A 20,399-nucleotide genomic window follows, 5' to 3' on the forward strand; every position below is an offset into this window, starting at 1 on the left:
AGGGTTCTGTTCATTGGAGAACAAAACCATGTACATATTTGTCAAAATAGATTCATGAGTAAATTTTTTAGAGTTACAAGAGGCCCATCTTGAGTCCCTATTCATTCATAATTGTCACACTTAATAGCTTATGTACATGTTAATATGATTTTCCTGACATTACAGGAGTAAATGGGCAGGGCGACTTTGCTACTTAGCCCTATAGAAATACCACTGTGAGATAGCTGAATATTGGGTGATGCTACGCTGACTACATTGGAGGGTATACCGATGACGCAATACCCATTCAGCCCTCAGAAATATCATGTATCTCCAGCACCTACTTGGTTCAGCTGTCTGGGGGGGCTGCTCTCAAAGACCTCCATCACTTTGCGCAACATGCTATTTGAATGGTGTGGTACTTCATGGCTGCCATTTTGATTAATTGTAAAATATAAAGACTTGGGCCATTATTGGTAGGTTTTCAAATTCTTACGCAATAGGCTGTCCTTCGAGTCAGAGGTCGTAGCTAGAGATTGTAGTGAAGATGTTACCCGGCCTTTACATTTCCAGCAGCAGCCTTACTCTTCACAGCACCACTCTTCACTTCCATCCGGAAACTTTCCTGATCATCATATTCCAGGCAGCCAGTTAAGTAACTGGGTAACACGCAGCCATGTTCAGACAGCCACCACTTTCTCAGCTGACCTGAATGGACAAATTATGTTCCATCACTTCCAATCAATGTGGCCAAAACCTTCGTGACATGGTCACATTCTTGAGAAGCCTCTAGCAAATAGCCACAAACTGACTCTCCCACCCCCTTAGTTGGAATCTCACCACACCTTTGTGTCCTTCAGGACTAGATCCATTTCATGCTTCTAAAAAGGGCGTTGGAACCTTTATTTAGAACCCCTCTCCAGATCCCAGTGGAACAAAGGGTTCTGTTCTCGAATTTTACTTGTCAAAAAGAAATCGGGATAAAATATTTGCAGTGGTACTCTTTAATAGGTACTGTAGCTTTTCCAAGACACATAGTTTAACATTCTTGGGCATACTAGTTTCTTATGCCCATTCAACCTAAGTACTGCCAATTCCTGCTGTTTGACGTGACTAGCCTCCATTTGCAATTCAGCGCTCTACCCCTTTTTTGCTCAGATCCACTCAGTGGATCTGAGCACAATATGCTTGTTCCTGGTTTCTGCCTTCCTAAGGCAAGTAAATACCAGGTATTCCATTATTTTTGTGGCTGTGCATTTGGGATATATTGTGCCACTTGACAGACACATCAGTGAGTCTGACCTAAATGAAGAGAACTTTTACCTACAACTTTCCACATACCTTCAGTTCCTGGGAGCAGTTCTGGATCCTTCTGAAGTACGGATCCCAAGTATTAAGTCAGCTGCATGTAGGGTCCATAACTTGGCTTGTACCTCGGTCCGACGTTATAAATCACTGCTGGATATGTTGTCCTGTGATATTTCTCAGCCCCTATTCTTGTCTCTGAATGCAACCGCTGCAATACAAATTGGGCAAAGATCTATGCATGAGCTCCATTCCAAATTTCATATTCCCTGTCCATCATGACACCAGACAAGCATATAGAGAGCTGGGGTGTCCACCTTCAAGAACTGTCCACGAGGACAACTGGACTCCCCAGAGGACACAACTCCTTCTCAAGTCCTTATTGTGTGAGCTATTAGCCAAGTTCAACAAGCAATCCTGCCAAGGATCCGGCTATCGTTAGTACGAAACAAGCTCCATGTTTTAGGTGAACAAACAAGGGGGTATGAGATCTGAAATCTTGTAGAAAGAAGCACCGCTACTCTTTAATGGGGCTATATTGATTACCCTATTTTGCTAATTGCAGAACACTTGGGCAATACTGTGAGGTCATGAACAGTGAAGGCTGGTTGTGGTCTTTCCCCATTTCTTACTGTGAGAATGTGGCTCTATATTTACTGGACCAGAATAAGGTACAGTGTGTATAGAGTCCACAAACTCCAGAGGTATAACAGAGGTTAAAGTCAGGACTGACCTTACTCTCAAAAGTGGTAGCTTGGTCGAGCAGTAAGGCAGTACCAGAGGACAGTGTAAAGCATTTGTTGTACACACTCAGTCAGCAAAAAGTTTCACCCACTCAAGGACTGAACTCCAGGCCAATTGTTTTTATATCAACAGCTATAGTTGTTTTATCTTTAGAACCAACAGGTATAAAAATATACTTTTCTCAAGATGAGTACTCTCATGAAATTACTTTGTAAAGAGGCAATAAACTTTGTGAACACAATAGATACATGGGTTGCAGTAGGCAACACAATTCTAAACATACTTTAGCATTGAGCTCAATGGGTTTTCATCATATAAGTACAGTTGATTACTTTGCAGATTACTTTGGTAGTTCCAGGACTGTATCCTGGATTCAGTCCTGGGGTCTAAGCTGAAACCACTTTGGTAAAACCGTTTTAGTTATTGTAATAATTTTTCATGGTATATAAAGCTGTTTTAAAAGTAAGTTCACACAAATCTGGTAATGTTATCCAATGGGAGGAAATTCAGGTTGCAGGTAAAGTACAAACTTGTTACTTTTGTAATCCAGTACTGGGCTCCTAGGTCCAGCACTGGGGTCTCAACTTAAAACAGGTAAGTAATTACGTTTCAGTATTTCGTATGATTTGTAAAGAATATTTCAAGTTTTCAAAGTAGACAGAAGAAATTTCCTAGAAAAGCAGACAATGGATTCCTATGGAGAAAATACAGGTTACTAGTAAACCCGGTAAGGATTACTTTTTCGGTTTAGTACTGGGCTACAAGGTACAGTACTGGCTTCTCTCCTGAGCACAGGTGAGTACTTCGGAATTCGGTTGATTTTACATGAATATTTTAAGTTTTCAAAAGTAGACAGAAGATTTATCGAGTCAAACCAGTTAATGTTATCCAATGGCAGGTAAGTGAGTTATCGGTTTCCAGGTGAGTATTCGACTGGTGAAGTTAAGGTTCTGGGCATAGACTCAGGGGTCCCCCAGGGTCAGATAGGTACAGTTGGTTCACGCTCAGTGGCACAGGGGCGGCTGGGTGCAGAGGTAGTTAGGCCCAATGTTATCCAATGAGGGGCAGGGTGCCGCCGGCTGGTGGCTGCTGGCTAGCAGGCCACGTGGCTGTGGGAGCTGGGCTCCTGGTCACTTGCTTAGGGCAAATGGGGAAGCAGGATAGGGCAACGGTTGCACGGCCAGAGGCACTCGGGCGGCTGGGTGCAGGGTGCTTTTGAGCCATCTGGTGCTCAATGTTATTCAGTGGGAAAGGTAAAAGGTGAACAAAGGCTGCAGGCTCGGGGACGGAGACTCTTCAGATGCGACCACCACTTTGAGAGGTAAGTTTGGATCTTGGAGCACAGGTAGGTACCCCAAAGGAAGGCGCAGGGGGTTGCAGGGCGCTGGGTGCAGGGGTGTCTTTGGGTGTCGGAAAAGCTTACCCTCGGCTGGTCGCGGTTGGGAGGGGCCCCTGGTTCTGAGTCTGCAGGCATCGTCTGGGTCGTCCAGGAGGGTCTTTGGGCACTGGACTTCGGGTCCCAGTCGCAGGGGGGACGTCCTTGTGGTCTTGGATCACTTGGGCACGGGCCGGGCTCGGCGGGTGCGGAGTGGGCTGGTCCAGAGTGGGCTGATTCGGAGCTTCCTGGTTGGCACCAGGGGTGTGGTTGCAGCAGAGCCGCTGCTGATGGGAGTCCCAATCTTCGAGAGGGTCAAGGCAGGCAGGTCCTCTGGGTGTCCCAAGGTTGCTGTCCGCAGGAGTCGGCGGGATTAGGCAGGAGCAGGTTCCAAGGTCGACAGGCTGGTAGGGCTGGGGAAAAGTCAGTTGTTGTCGTCCTATTGTTAGCAGCTGCACGGCGGGTCTTCTTCTTCTTGATCTTCTTTCTTCTTTTCTTATCGGGATCTGAGGAAGGAAGGTTCAGGGAGCCCCTAAATACTGAATTTAGGGGCGTTACAGGTAGGGCAAGGGCAAGGACCAATAGGTCCCTGTCCTGGGTGGGTACACCCCCTAGCCTGCTCCTCTCCTGTGGGAGGGTGGCAGGAGCCTAGCTGTGATTGGGCAGGGCTCCCCATCTGCAAGATGGCCGGAGCCCGGGGTTGTGCTTCGCCTCGTCTCTCCCACCTGAGGGGTGGGGTTGGCACAGGCTGGCACACCCACTCTTCCCGCCAGAGTGGGGGTCAGGACTGGTGGGGGCCAGTTGCTGGGTACAGCAAATGGTCTGGAGTAGCTCACAGAGGCGGCAGGCCTTTGAAGCTTCCCCCTGCCCATCCTGGGGTAGGAGACCTAGCACCTCGCCCAGGATGTGCATTGTTGCAAGCCCAGGAGAGCGGGGGGCTCTCCACCCAGGGGTCCAGCAACATGTCTGCTGTGTGTCAGCCTAGGCAGCCTCTCAGTCCAGACGTGGATTGTGGTTAGGTTTCAGGGGGCATCTCTAAGCTGCCCTCTGTGGTGCATTTCTCATTAATTCTCACACTGGCATCAGTGTGGATTTAATGTGCTGAGAAGTTTGATACCAAACTTGTCAGTCTTCAGTGTAGCCATTATGGTGCTGTGGAGTTCGTAATGTCGACCTCCCAGCACCATATACTCTTAATGGCATCACTGCACTTACAGTGCCCAGGAATGGCCCTGGGTACTGTAGGTTCACAGGGCTCATGCACCCGTGCCCTCACCACTGGCATAGGGCACTCAGCTAGAGGGGTAACTGATGTATGCCAGGGCAGTGGGTTTGTGGGCATGGCACACAGGGATGTGTGCCATGTCGACTCTTTGTTCATGCCTATTCTTAGGCAGTCAGCCTGCAAAGGCAGTGTGTGGGTGCCAGATGCAGGGCCCCTAAGGGTGGCACAATAAGTGCTGCAGCCCTTAGGGGTCTCCTCTGGTCACCATGCCCTGGGTACCTAGGGTACCATTTACTAGGGGCTGACAGGTGGCCAGAGATGCCAATTGGGTTTTAGTTTCAACAGTTTTTAGGGAAGGAACACAGGCCCTGGGTACCTGGTTGGCAGGAGCCCAGGGCTTACTCAGTCAAAGCACATCAGCAGTTCAGAAAAAAGTGGGGGCATACCAAGGCAAGAAAGATGACACTTTCTCACACTTACTTCCTGTGGCCACTTACAAGACCAAGCAAGAAGCGCGGTGCATGAACATGCAGACTTCAATTGCAGGCTGCGTGCCCTTGGAGCAGAGGATCTACTCCTATGCAGTCAGCAGGCACCAAAACGCAAAGTCTGGTCTATCGAGTTGCCTCTCCCCGCCCACCCCAATGCAGCAGCCCCCAGGAAGAGGAACCTAAGCTCCTGAAGGTCACATCTGTCTCCCCACCAAGTGAGAGGACACCAGGACCAACCAGAGCCACACAGGACTAATACCCTAGCTAGCAGACCCCTTGCAGCAAGCCACACCCGTGAGTCTAATATGAACTCCCAATGCACTGAGACTGAACCGCTGTCGAGGGACGCTTGCTTGGCACTGACCCACTTTAGAGTCACCCAGCTGTCCTGATTTTGCACCCTCAACTGGTGAAGACCGACAACCGCAAGGCACTAGGATGCACAGAGCTTTTTATTTATTTATTAGAGTTTTATATAGCGCTGGCTAGACCCGAAGGTATCAGAGCACTTTACATAAGGAACAAAATAGCGAGTTGCAAGGTACAATAATTTAAACATTTGTTGCACAGAAATTACAAAGTAAATGGCAAATCATAAGAGGCAGAGAAGGAAAAGAGGGACAAGAATAGGAGTCTGAGAATAGGTGAGAGGAGAGAAGGGAACCTGAGGGGGAATGGAGTAAAGGCAGTCCAGCAAAAAAGAGAAAAAAACGTTCGAGGGTCATCAAGAGGAGTCTGGAGGGAAGAAGCAACGGACAAAGGTCAGACAAGATGGCTGGTCCGGATTGGGGGAATTGACGGAGACCATCTCCAAAAATGGAGGATGCACGAAAGTCACAAAAATCAAGAATCCAGAAGAGAAAAAAACATAGTCAGAGGGGGGACGCAGCCACAAATCCAAAGGCGACCGGAAGGCTGTAAGATGCGTGCATAGGCTCTGGACCACGGGGGCATCGGTTTAGACCATCCGCAGACGAAGTTCCGGGGATGTCCGCTTGGAAGTTAGGGAGCAGTCTTGGTGAAAAGGGAGGCAGCAGCGAAGTTCATGGGGGGGGGGGGGCCTCCCAGGCTCAAAGGTACGGAAATGCCCAGGAGCGTCGCACCGCAGTGCCGAGTAGGTTCACTACCACTGTACCCCCATACCTGGAGAGTACTCACGGGTCCCAGATGTCCGATCGGAAGCGAAGCTGGAGGGCGGGCAGTAAAGGAAGAAACTGCGGTCGTGCTCGGAAAGGCCTGGGGATGATTAGGAAGGGTGAGCCTCGTCCCTGCTCCTCACCTGCCATCCAAGGAGCTCTGCGAGGGGTAAACACAGTTGAGACTGACTCCTTCGTAAGTCGAACTATCAACAATTCACCGGAGTACAGGGGGGAGGGAGACAAGCAGCGGAGGAACGACAAGACATGTCTGCTATCCGGCTGGGTAGGTGACGGCCATGGCAGTGTGCCAGGGCCCTTTAGCTGGCGATGCAGCTCCACCGGGCAACAGCCATGTTGCTTGCCTCCACCGGATTCGACCATCATTCAACGTCCAGAAACAGAAGAAAAAGGAGATACGGAGACCGTTGAAGACGAGCGACCACCAGTTGAGTGGAAGGGACGAAGAGGGGATGGAAAATTTGGGAATTTAAGCCTAAAAGGCAAACCCTGGCCTGGAGCTCCCGGCAGGAGCTCCTCACCTGTCGGCCATTTTAGTCACCCTCCGACCTCAGAACTCAGCCGGCCTTTCCACTCTGCACCCGAGTGCACCAGCCTGGGTATCGACAAACCGACTGTGTCCCCGTGTGACCCAAATCCCCCCATTGGGAGCTGCTAGATTTGTCCCCAAGTCCCCCTCTGCATCTGTTTCTAGATCCACCCCCTTCTTTCCATTGAAGTAGCACACACAGGTACCAATGCGACCAGCGCCTCTGTACCCGGACACCCCAGGGCAGGAAACGAGTAACTTCTGGTGGTACTTTGGACCTTGCCGCCTCCAATCCTAAGTCTCAAAGGAGACCCCCAAAAACCGATTGCAAATAACCGTATACAATATATGCCTTTTCTCCCATAGCTGTGTAATGATGCATTGAATTGAACCATTTCTCACCTTTAAAAATTCATATTTAAAAAAAGTATTTACTTGATAACGAAGTTCTTGGTATCAAATTGATCTAAAATATGAGTTATTTTTCTAAATTCAAGCTATCCTGGCTGATGAGGGCTGAAACCCCGAAACCGGTCCTAGGATGTTTGTTTCTAGTCCAAGGAGGACCTGGCCTGACAGTTCCGGCTGGACAGTTCCCATTGGGCACAGGGTCATAACTTATTTGTATATGGCTGAGTTCAAAGTGAAATGGTGAGGGGAAAAAACGATGGATTTAGGCCCAGATCTTTGTACTATGGTGAATGTATGACATTGGTCTGCATTCTGTCCATCAATTGTTCTTTTTGCATTTGTCACCCCGAATGGGATGGTATGCCCATGCGTGGGTCCAATGCTCTCCATGCCACTGGAGTCAAGCTATCCTGGCTGCTGAGGGGTGAAACTCCGAAACAGGTCCTAGGATGCTTGTTTTAAGTTCTGGGAGGACCTGGCCTGGCAGAACGGGCTGGACTGTTCCTATTGGGCGCATGGTCAAGGCTGATATGCATATGGCTGGGTTCAAACTTGAATGGCATTCTTCTAAATTGGTCTTGGATTTATTCTCGAGTATGTGTCTCACTTATTGCCTCTGAGTACAACAAATGCTTTGCAATTCCCTCTGATAAGCCTAAGTGCTCGCCCACACTACCACAAAAGGAAGCATTTGGGTTAATATTTATACCTCTGTAAACCAGTTGGGTTTTGCCTGGACTCTTTACACAGTGTACATCGTTTTGATCCACTATATAAAGTGCCAGCTTCCTACGAGGTCTGCTTCTGTGATCGCTACCCATACATCTAGTTTTATCTTATGTACTGCCTCGCACCAGGCAAGGTCTGAAAACCGTTCTAATAGAGTTAACCTGGTGGTCTTCTGGTTACTTTATTCTTTCCTCCGAATTGTGGAGGAATTCCTGTTTAGGACCATCCTGCGTATGTGCCAACAAATTCCACCCCCCACATGCCACCTCCCCCTCGTACTACCCACCCTCCAACAGTCAAAAAGGAATAGGTCCAAGGCCCTGTTGCAACTTATGGTTCGGCTGTTCTGCTTTTTCTGGGGAAGATCTCAAATATGTCTCTTGGAAATGTACAATTTTATTAATTTGCTTATCATCATCAATATCATCATCAGGTGAGTGAACTCCATGGAATGCCAAATAAGGAGGGCTTCCTTAGGATCCACTAGGACATTCTTGGTACAAACCCACAGCTCGTTCTAAGGTGCCCTCCGACTTACGCATCAAGGTACCAGTAGGGTGAATGTCAAAAATTGTATGTCATGTTGGGAGCATATCAGCATCTGTTTAGCTGTTGGTTTATCAACACCTGATTCCCTAAAGGTTTAAAGAATTAATTTAGCAAGTGCAAGTGAGTGAACATGTGTTTTTATAGGCTATTAGCATGATCTGCAAGGGTGCTCCAATGAACTGCTCTTCCTATTTCCTTTCCTGTGGGCACTTGTGTGGTTCTGTGGGCTACCTCCATGGCAACCCTTCCAGACTAATTCTCCGAGGAGACTCGAAAAGAGATACAGCCTAATTCATTGTTCCTTAAATGATGATTACAGCCCTGTTTGTGCCGTCTGTCAAATATAGTTTTCATATCTGATCTCACTTTGACCAGACTCATCCTGGAATATTGAATTTTGCGTGCACTGCAGCCCTTTTGTATCTCCTTGGTGATCATGTGGTCTTTAAGCATAACAGGTTGTGGTTCTGTCTGAAATTTTACTGTTAACCCTCTTAATGGAAGGCTCGACTGTCTGTTTCAGATGCAGACTACTAGAATTAGGCACACTTTTCTGTATGTACTGGATTCTTTTTTGTTCTGATCAACGTTTTTGGTGCAATAATAAATTACTAAAATATTTGTATCCCAACATAAAACTTGCATTGATCTAAGAGAAATGAGTTGAACTAAAGACACTGGAAATTCAAGTGTTCTCATAACATGGTAACGCTTTAAGCAGTGTTGGGAGTAATCGTTCATTGTCCTGTGTCTTAATATCATGCATGTGATCCAGATCTGAGTGTTTTGGGATGTAATTATAATGTTAACTCCTGATCCTGTCAGCCTTCTGTCTCCATGAAGAAGTCCTATTGCTTTTACTCCTTTCTCGCATTGCTCTACATCTACAACTAAAGATGTGGCAAATTTGATAGACGTCTTATTACTACCTAACTTAAAGTGGCTCAAACCTATTGTAGTATCCCCAATAATTCTGAATTTTATACATTCCTTCTTTGTTCTGTTTCCTTCTTATTTCTCAAGGTGCACCTGCAAGAGCCAAGGGATCTCTTCAACTTCTTTGCCCTCTTGTGGACCTACAACTACAGCCTTTCTGATCCCCTACGCTGCAGCATGAACGCTGTGCTTCAAACACAAGCTCTTTACATTGGCCATGCGCTACTAAACTGCCAGAGTGCACAGAAAAAGAAGCAGCTGGCCTCTGCATCTTCCTCAGGTATGGGGGGGGGAAGAGAATGCATTGATCTTCTTTAAAATATTGCTGTAACATTGATTTTGGATTTAATAATTAAACTGATTTGTGGGGCCGGGAATTGTATATTAATTTGTGGTCTGTTCCATACTTGTTCATTGCTAATGAATTGTTCTGTATTTGCACTGTGTGCTTGATTGGAAGTTTTAGGTTAACATGTTTGCTTGCTTCCAGATGTGGGAATTGGTATCTTCTGTTCCTAATTCGATCAACTAACCATTTATATCTTGCAATTACGGTTCTCTTTTGAGTTGGAATGTCTGAGTAAATTGCATTGTCACTCTGTGCTTAATATGTTTAAAAAGAGACAAGCACAGATACTATTTTTCGGGGAAATGCAAGTTTCAGCCTGCTCGCTGATTTGCTAGCCATCTCCTTACATTGCTTGGCACTCGTAAAGAAGGTCATCTAACTTTCCTGTTTGGAAGATAAATATAGTTTGTCTGACAAGCGTTGAATGTTTGTTTTTCAATGTTTGTTTGTTTTACTCTTACATCTACAGCACCCCTTCTGTATGCCAACGTGAACAAGAGAGTACAATCCCTAGCAAAAGTGAGAAAAATAACATTGGGCACTCAACCAGGTTTTCGGTACCTCGCTACCTTTTCCCTAAAGATCAAAAGCCCAGCACTGCTGCTTCTCTATGAGCTCTCGGTTTTATCTCGCATCAGTTGGCCTCCTTCCGGAGCTCCCCTTTACACTGCTAATGGTTAATATCAAGGCATTTGGGCTTTAAAAAAATGTTCCAGACCTTGGAAACAACCAGTACTACCTTTGACCTACTTCGCTCCTTTTTGATTTCCAGCATGAGCCCACTATGCCTTTCAGAAATAAATGATGTTTATTAACAGGACCTTGGTCAAACCACAGTGAGAGGCCCCGGGACAAGTGATGAATGTAGTCTAGTTGCATAAATAATGCACACATTTTTAAGCAAGTTAAAATATTTAGTATGGCCATGTAGTGGCAGCATGCTATTTGGTTTATCAGGGGGGAGAACACTGCTAGACTGCCTAGACTTTTTGGTAGCAAGGATCCTGGTTCAGTCAGTCCACTCCCTTGCAGTGAGCTGTTTTTGGGATGAGCTACACTCTATAAAAATAGCTCTAGATTCCTCTTATTTCTACGTCTCATCTGCTAATGGGCAGTAGGCTAGGCCTTTTTGACCTCTTTGAAAAAAAAAGCTAGGGTGCCTGTGTGTAATGAGTGAGATACCACTTTCTCATCCTTTCCAGAGCTCTGGAATTTCCCAGGTCTGTATGCAAGTAGTCTATCCAGTTCCGTTTTTTCTTTGTATTCTGTGACTTGTAGTCCAGTTTCTCTTATAAAATCACAACTACAAGTCATAGAATGCACGTCTGAAACCTGAACGGATGTGCTGCTCACGCATGTACCTAAGAAATGTGAGCGATCTCCCTTCCATAAGTACAGACTGTGGGAAGCTGGCTCTGCATATACTATACCAAAATGAGGTATAGTGCGTTCAGAGTCCAGTGGAACCCCAAAGGTAGCAGATGTAAAAGTAGATAGCACCCTACTCTCTATTTGTGGTAGTGTGGGCGAGCAGTAAGGCTTTATCAGAGAGTAGTGTTAAGCATTTGTTGTACACACTCCGGCAGCAAATGATGTCACACACTCAAAGACCAATTTGTTTTTATAACAAACATTATTTAGGTATATTTATTTTCTAGAACCAAGCAAGCCTCATACAGGTAAATGTAAATGGTACTTTTCAAGGCAGGTTGAACAATACAAGCAAGCTGAATGACAATGTCTTTGTTACAGGTTGGTTAATCTTTTCAGTACAGTGGAAATTACTGTTAGATTAATTTTTATTACAGATTACTTTTTCTACTCTGCGTGATATGCCTAGATATCACACTGGGACATTTCCTAGAGAAAAGGTAAGTAAAGAAGTTTTTATTTATTTGCAGTACTTGGTTGTGGGAGTTGGTATTCTGGGGTTAGAACCAGGGTCAAGGATGCACTCTTGAAACAACCTCAGCCCACTAGGGCGGCCGGGTGCAGAGTGCTGAGGCCAAATGTTGTTATCCAATGGGGGATAGTGGGCCTCCGGTCGGTGGCTGCTCATGAGCAGGCCACGAGGTTGTGGCAGCAAAGCTCCTGGTGTTAGGCTCAGGGCAAAGGGGGTTCCGAGTTAGCACCCAAAGTAAACCCACAGCGGCGCAGTGGAATGCCGGGTGCAGGGTGCTGTTTTGGTGTCAGGTGCCCTGTTGATCTCAATGGGGATTACCTGGGCAGGTCAGTTGGAGGGCCTCGGTTCTCTTCTCCAGTGTGCAGGGTGGCTGGATGCAGGGGTGTCTTTTGATGTCTGATTACACCTTACCGGGCCATTCGCGGTAGGGGAGTGGGGTGTCTCTGCGCAAAGGCTGCAGGTGGGGTCGGGCAGTCCTGGAGGTGTCAATCCACGGTAGACTCTGACTCTGGAGCGCTGGGGGACCTCGCTGGGACTGTGGGCCACTATGACTCGGGCCGTAGGAGTGGGGTGCAGTGGTGGTTCCAGGCGTCTGGTTTCTTTGACCTCAGCAGGCTCGGAGTCTTTCTTGGCTGTTTCTTTTGAACAGAGCTGCTGTTTACGGGAGATCCGGTCTTTGTTGAAGGCAGTCAGTTCTCCCAGGGGTTCTGGAGGTTGTTGGCCGCAGGACAAGGAGGTGACTTTTGTCGCAGGAGCTCTGGAAACAGCAGACGGGCCGGTAGGGCTGGGGCCAAGTAAGTTGTTCTCTGTCGCCTCTGCTGGGCGATTTTTTTCGTCGTCCTTCTTCTTAGGTTACGGGAATCTGACTTCTTGGCTGCCCCCTAAATACTGTATTTTGGGGGCGTTTTAGGGGTCTTGTGGTCTGAAGCCAATGGGCTACTGACCTTCGGGTGATTGCACCCTTGGTGTGCTCACCCAAAGTGGGGGAGTGGGCACAATCCCTAATCCTGATTGAAGAGTGCTTGCCATCTGCAAGATGGCGGGCACTGAAGAGTGGGCTGCACCTCGCCTCCCCCACCTGAGGGGTGGGGTTGGCAGAGGTGGTCACACCTGCTGGGCTGCCTAATTTTTCCCACCTGTCTTCCTGCCAAAAAGGAGGGGAGACCGAAAGGGGGCCTGCTACTGATAGCAGGAGAGGCGGGGGGTCGTCAAGCCCTTCAAAGGCCTTCAAAGCTCTCCTTCCACAGATGGCTCTTCCTGACCTGGGGGAGTTGTGACTACCTCCGCCCAGGAAAGGGTTTGTTTCTGTGCTCAGGGAGCAAAGGCTCCCACCCCAGGGGTCCAGAAACGAGTCTTGAGGTGGCAGGCTGGTGTGTACCAGTCAGGTAACCCACCAGAGGCCGGTCCTTTTTCAGGGGGCATCTCTAAGATGCCCTCTGCGTGCATTTTTCATTAAGTCACATACTGGCTTCAATGTGGGTTTAATGTGCTAAGAAATGTGATACCAAACTTCCCTGATTTCAGTAAAGCCATTATGGTACTGTGGAGTTAGTAATGACAAACTCCTAGCACCATATACTCTTAATGGCATTATTGCGTTACCAATGTCTAAGAATTGGTCTTCTAGACACTGTAGGGGGTACAGGGTTCATGCACTTGTACCCTCACCACTGGTATAGTGTACCCAGCTAGAGGGGTGGCTGACCTATGCCAGGCCAGTGGGTTGTAGGCATGGCACACAGGGATGTGTGCAATGTCGACTCTTCACTTGTTCTGCACCAAAACACGCAGCCTGCAAAGGGGGGGGGGGGGGGGGGGGGGGGGGGGGGGGGGGGGGGGGGGTGTGTGTGTGTGTGTGTGTGTGTGTGTGTGTGTGTGTGTGTGTGTGTGTGTGTGTGTGTGTGTGTGTGTGTGTGTGTGTGTGTGTGTGTGTGTGTGTGTGTGTGTGTGTGTGTGTGTGTGTGTGTGTGTGTGTGTGTGTGTGTGTGTGTGTGTGTGTGTGTGTGTGTGTGTGTGTGTGTGTGTGTGTGTATATATATATATATATGTGTATGTATATATATATATATATATATATAAATAAAGGTACAAGGCCTCTAAGGTTGGCACAATACGTGCTGCAGCCCTTAGAGGCCTTCCCTGGCCACAGTACCTTTTACAAAGGACTGACATTTGGCCAGAGAGTCGCCAATTTGGGGTACAAGGTACAGTTTTGGGAAAGAACACATGCCTTGGGAACATGATGACCCCCTTTTGTATCGCTTTGTTCGACCTAAGTTGGCAGGGTATGCTCGTATGTGAGTCCCTTGCTCACTTTACCACTGGATTCAAGCTAGCCTGGCTGATGACGGCTGAAATGCCAGAAACCAGTCCCAAGATGCTTGTTTCCGGTCCAGGGAAGACATGGCTTTGGCAGTTAGGCTGGACTGTTCCCATGAGGCACAGGGTCAGACTGATTTGCATATGGCCATGTCTGAACTGGGGTGGCGGAGTGAGCTAAAGAATGGTGATGGATTAAACCCAGATTAGTTGACTGGGGGTGAGAATTTGATTTGCTCAAACGCTTTGTCCATCATCCCCTTTTGTATCGCCTTGGGAACATGATTGGCAGGAACCCTGTTGACAGAGACCCTGTTGACAAAGACCCAGGGCACATCAAGTCAAAGTGTATAATTAGACTGGCCAAACGGGAGGGGGGGGGGGTTATTGCAATAGAAACCCTGCTTTCTACACCGACACTGGCAAGGTTTTGAAAATCTAGTGTATTGATTCCTCCTGACATTTTCAGGAGCCATGCTGTGAAGACATGGGATGTAGTACTTAGTGTGGTTGGGAGACTTCATCATGTAATACACTTTCAGCCCTTCTGAGGACCAGTCCGGTTTTGTCTATCAAACCTTAGCTCAATCATGGGTAGCTGTGGCTTCGATCAGTCTTCAACAAAAGAACAAGGTAAATAACTTAAACTGTACTGGAGGAAGCTGACTCTCTGTATAGTGTACCAAAGTGAAGTGCACTGTGTAGAGTCTGCCGGTATTCCTTACTAGTGTACAGGAGCTTGCTTATTCAATCCCACGGTGCCCTATTTGTGGTACTGTGGCCGAGCAGCCTTAGGCTTATCAGAGGGGACAGTTAGGCATTTGTTGCACACACAGTCAATGAACAAGACATGCTCTCAATAAGGAAATCCAACACCAGTTTGCAAAAATAACACAACTTTTTATGTAATTTTAGACACCAAGATCTTCGGGATCAGCTAAGTACTTTTCGTGTTAGCAGCAATTTTCAGAAACCTAGAAAATACAGATGTCAGATTTGAGCCATGATACTTGAACACGGTAATGTTATTCTAGTGGAGAAACATACACTGCATAGGGTCACTGGCAAACTAATTAAAGGATTGTTTTTCTAATCTGTAAGTAAGTAAGGATTAAATATATTACAAGCAGTGACTGTGGCATTGGCACACAGTGAGTGTGCCATGTCATGTTTTCACTCATGGTTTGCACCATGACATGCAGTCTGCAATGGCAGCCTGCATGCAATTCGTGTGGGGGGGTCCCTTCAGTTACAGGGGTGCTAAAGTCCATGGCAATTGAGTTACAATTGGACTTTCCTTGTTTTAGGGAAAAGACAACTGAGGTCTGGTTAGCAGGCCTTGGTGCACTGTTGGGGTAAAAAAACATCATCTAGTAGTTCTAAAGGGGCAAAATTTGGGGGGGGGGGGACTACTGCAACCTAGTTTCAGTTTCTTACACAGTTCATTCAGTCTTTGTTGGATTCTTAACTACAGTGTTGTAGGGGTCTTTCTGGCACCCTAAAGTACTACTTTGCGTCCCAAGTATGTTCATTTTAATATTGGCAGTCTGGTACAATCAAAAGGTTGATTTTAGAGATCTGCCTGTCCCGTATCCATTGAACAGCTGTGGGAGTTAGTCAGGCTCTTATCCTAGAACATTCTCAGTAATGTGAAGATGCTTACCTTAAATATGAATTTATTTATTTTGGGAGCAAACAAGAGTGTGTAAGAGCCAGATGAAGGTGATTGCGAGGCTTCAGGTTGAAGATGTATGTAGTCTCCTCATTCAGTGCCATTTAGAGTTCGTTCTCTGGAGGATACTTAATGCTAGTCTATATAAGACTGAATGCCAAGCGTAGCTAATTTGTCACTGTTCAAGGCCAACTAGCTCCTTCTATTCATATGTACCAGAATGACCCAGTCATCCAGTCATAGTTTTAATTGTAGTCATCAGCGGGGCTTTCAAGTCCTTTCTCTTCTTCCTTTCTCACTCAAATGATCTGCATACATGTGTCATTCACAATCAAAGTCCCTGAAGACCCACAAGTTGATTATTGTATTTCAGCTGTCAAAGACTTTATTATCATGAATTATGTCTTACTGAAGCAGTGATTTTATTGTTATCTCTTTGTTTCAATACAGTGGTGGTGTCTTTGCTGATTAATCTACGGAGCCCTGTACGTGAAGTGCGTAGAGCTGCCACTGTGTGTCTCCAGTGTTTGAGCGGGGTCAAAGAGTCTCCATTCCATTCGCTGGTACAGGGCTTGTTGGTGAAGGCTGAAGAAATCATCGCCGACCCTGGATACGTCTGTCAGGTAAATGCTGGTAACATCCGATCATGCGTGTTACTGAGGATAATGTATAAATCAAGGAGTGCAGATACATGTTTTTTAGTAACATATTTAGACTCTCTCTAGTCAGATTGTTTTTCGACCTTTAATTTTTGTACCAAAATACATAATACTATAAAATACAGGGATAGAGAGAGTACACTTGCGCATATGTTAAAAAGAGAAATGTGCATCTTTTGTAGCACTTTAAATAAAAAAACAAAAAAACACCTGAATATATAACTATAATCTTGCATGCTATGCGAAAAAGGTTATTTTGACATTGCTAATCAAGGACATCAATAGAAGTCAAGAACAAGATTTAAATAGCTAGAATGCCAGTTTCATAAAGCATTTGTAATTTAAAAACAAGAACGGAGTGTTTTTATTGTCTTTTTTTTATTTTTTATATCTGAAAGAAACAGGTTAGTATTAGATTCCTTACCTAAGAATATCCCCAGGCGTCAGACTGGATCCGGAAAATTTTGCATAGCTGTACCCCTCCGCATCGGTAGGCGTCGTCTGCGGCTCAGCGTCCGTCGTTGGCGCCGGGATGATGTCGTCGGAGTATTTAGACGCCGCACTTGCGCACTGACGTCAGTTCTTCTTTTTTCCGCGCCAGCAAGCGCAGGTCTGGAGAAAGTGGTACCCTTTAGTCACTTTTTGACTAAGCTTTTTCGATCCTTTTTGGATTTGTTTAGAGTCTACGACTCCATCGGTGCCGGTAGGGATGCCCAGGTTCAAGCCCTGTGACGACTGCAACAGACTGATGTCGGTTACCGACAACCATCGCCGGTGCCTACATTGCCTGGGGCCCGACCACGATGACAAGTCGTGCCCCGACTGCCGGGCCTTGACGTCGAAGGCTAGGCGAGAGCGGTCCCGTAAGCGCCTCGAGCTCCGGCAGTCGGCCCGCGCTGTTCGAGGTCCCGGTTCGGAAGGAGGTCAAAGGACCGGTCGCGGGGTCGGATTCATCACAGCTCGGCGAGTCGACACCACTCGTCGGGCTCCAAGTTCTCAGGTAAGAGGCACAAGAAGTCGAAGAGCCGACATCGCTCTTCTGACTCCCCCCGACGATCGCGCGACCCGGCCGGGGGTTCGGGTGACACCGCCCATGTGGCTCCGCCGGAGCCTTAGGCGTCGTGACCTGCTTCATACCCGCCGGTCCCTGGGCAGAACGCGACGCCGGAGGAGATCGAGGCCTTCCTCATGGCCATGAGGTCGCTCACTCCTCTGTCGGGTTCCGCGGCACCTTCGGGCCACGCGGCCCCGACTGGGAGCCCAAGCGGGCTGGGTGCTTCGCCCCCAGCGCCTTCTGGTGCTTCGGCCCCGGCGGAACTTCGGTCTCGACGCCGCAAGGCCCCACTGTATCCGGTTCTGGGTCGCCGCTGGTCGACCTTACGAACCCGCCGGCGTCGACCACTAGGGTGTCACCCCAGCACCGTCCTCATACGACGCCGTCCCTGTCCGACCCTCGGTCCGGATCCGACACCGGAGCGGTGTCGCTCGCGCCGCATTCGGCGCCGACCGAAGAGGCATTCTTCGAAGATCTGGGCCCACCCTTTACCCCTGATTATCAGGATATGGACGACGAGGGAGGCTGGAAGGGTTCTGGGGACCCTCTGGCACATGAGTGCCAGTCATTTCAGGACTGGACACAGGAACTAGGGGAGGCTAGTGGCCTGGATACCTCCCCAGACACTGGTTTTGTCTCCCCTCCTACCGTGGCTACGGAGGAGGGGGCTGCTTATAGTGTGGTGCTGAAGAGGGCGGCCAAGGCCTTGACTCTTGAGCTCCCCGTTGCAACGGTGAGGTCTAACATCCTCCCAGAGGTCCTCAAACCGCAGGTAAGCTCCCCAGAGCCTCTACTGCCATTTAATGAGGCTCTCACGGACGTCCTGTTGGGCACTTGGTCCAGGCCCACTACAGGTCCGCCTGTAGATAGGAACGTCGCTAGGCGCCACCGACCTGCTCTGGGTGACCCTAGTTTCTTGTCCACCCACCCCACCCCCGAGAGCCTGGCTATCCAGGCCTCTACTTCCCAATCCGCATTGCCGACCGCACCTCTGGATCGGGAATCCAAGAGGTATGAGCAATTCAGCAAGAAGATGTTCTCCTCCCTTAGTTTGGGGTTGCGGTCGGTCAACACCACGTGCCTCTTGGGTCGTTACACCCACTCCCTTTGGGATACGGTTGCGGCCGTGCTGCCCGAGTGCCCGGAGGGAGCCCGGGTGAAGCTCGCTCAAGCCCTCACGGAGGGACGAGACGCTGTGCGGTATTCAATACGATCTGGACTGGATATCACGGACTCGCTGGGGAGAGCGATTTCCACATCTGTGGCGGTTCGTCGCCACGCCTGGCTGAGGTCTGCCAACTTCTTGGCCGATGTCCAGAACACCCTTATGCACATGCATTTCGATGGCAGCCACCTCTTCGGTGGCAAGGCAGATAGTGCGCTGGAACGCTTTAAGGACTCCAGGGCTACGGCCAAGTCCTTGGGCCTGTCGGCCCCGCGCCAGCAATCTTCTGCCCAGCGTTCCTTTCGGGGCCACGGAAGGGGCGCCCCCACACGTCCTGCCAACCACGGGCCGCAGACTACCATTCAGCGGGGCAGCGGGCATGGTTACCGTCGCGGCGGTAACAGGGGACAACGGCACGGCCAGTCCACATCCATCCCCGCAGCATCCACCTCAAAGCCTTCCTAGTCCGAGCTTTCAGGCCCATTTGACGCCAGTGGGAGGCAGGGTTCGCCATCACCTCCTCCACTGACGCTCCATCACATCGGACAGGTGGGTGCTGCAAATCGTCCGAAGGGGCTACTCCCTCCCATTCGAGGCGACTCCTCCAGCCATGCCATCGCAGAACCACCGCGTGTCGGGGGATCACTTGAAACTTCTGCAAGAGGAAGTTGCGGCCCTCTTGGCCAAGGGGGCCATCGAGCGCGTTCCTGGGCCAGAAGTCCCACTACTTTCTGGTTCCCAAGAAGGGCAAAGGGGGTTTATGCCCTATCTTGGACCTGCGCAACGTCATCGGCTTCCTCCGGAAGGAGAAGTTCAAGATGCTGACTCTCGCTCAGGTCTTAGCTGCCCTGGACCCGGGAGACTGGATGGTGGAGTTGGACTTGCAGGACGCTTATTTTCACATCCCCGTCCACCCGGCCCACCGGCGTTACCTGCGGTTCACGGTAGACCACAAGCACTTTCAGTTTACCGTGCTCCCATTCGGCCTTACCAGCGCCCCACTGGTGTTCACAAAAGTGATGGCGGTGGTCGCAGCTCATCTGCGCAGGTTAGGGGGTTCAGTCTTCCCCTACCTCGACAACTGTTTGTTGAAGGCGGGCTCGCCTCAGACAGTCGTCAGCCATCTCCAGACTACGGCCGACCTCCTGCACCTGCTGGGGTTCTCCATCAATGTGCCGAAGTCGCACCCGTGTCCCTCTCAGAAGTTCCTCTTCATCGGAGCAGTTCTAGACTCTGCGCAGTTTCGGGTTTATCCTCCCGAACAGCGGGTTCGGGATATTCAGGCTCTGATTCCAATCTTTCAGCCGTTATCCCGAGGCTCGGTCAGGTTGACGCTGCGGCTTCTGGGGTTGATGGCCTCCTGCATACTTCTGGTGCATCACGTCAGGTGGCGGATGCGGGCTCTACAGTGGGACCTGAAGATTCAGTGGGCCCAGCATCAGGGCAACTTGTCGGACCATGTCTTGATCTCGGAGGGCACTGCAAGACAGTTGCAGTGGTGGCTCACGGAGAGCGATTGGGTCAGCGGCAGATCCCTCTCCCTACCCCAACCGGAGCACGTAGTTGTGACGGACACGTCCCTCCAGGGCTGGGGGGGCCACATGAGAGAGGCGGAGATCAGAGGCCTCTGGGCTCCGGCGGAGTCTCAGCTCCACATCAACCTTCTGGAGCTGCGGGCGATCCGGCTTGCACTGAAGGCATTCCTCCCCTCTGTCTGGGGGAGTGTAGTGCAGGTGTTCATGGACAACACCACCGCCATGTGGTACTGCAACAAACAGGGCGGGGTGAGGTCGTGGACCCTATGCCAGGAGGCTCTGCGCCTCTGGCAGTGGCTGGAACATCAGGGCG

General features: G+C 49.1%; 1 protein-coding gene across 1 annotated transcript in view; it reads left to right on the forward strand.

The window, feature by feature from the left end:
* The window catches only part of HEATR1 (HEAT repeat containing 1), a 412,033-nt gene that overhangs the window by 237,831 nt on the left and 153,803 nt on the right, over positions 1 to 20,399 (forward strand). Inside the window, exons 20-21 of the mRNA XM_078648603.1 lie at positions 9,518 to 9,710; positions 16,124 to 16,296. Of these exons, the coding sequence (XP_078504729.1) occupies positions 9,518 to 9,710; positions 16,124 to 16,296 (366 nt within the window). The remainder of the gene's footprint in view (positions 1 to 9,517; positions 9,711 to 16,123; positions 16,297 to 20,399) is intronic.

This window comes from Lissotriton helveticus, chromosome 6 (assembly GCF_964261635.1).
Source record: "Lissotriton helveticus chromosome 6, aLisHel1.1, whole genome shotgun sequence".
In the NCBI taxonomy this organism is placed as follows: domain Eukaryota; kingdom Metazoa; phylum Chordata; class Amphibia; order Caudata; family Salamandridae; genus Lissotriton; species Lissotriton helveticus.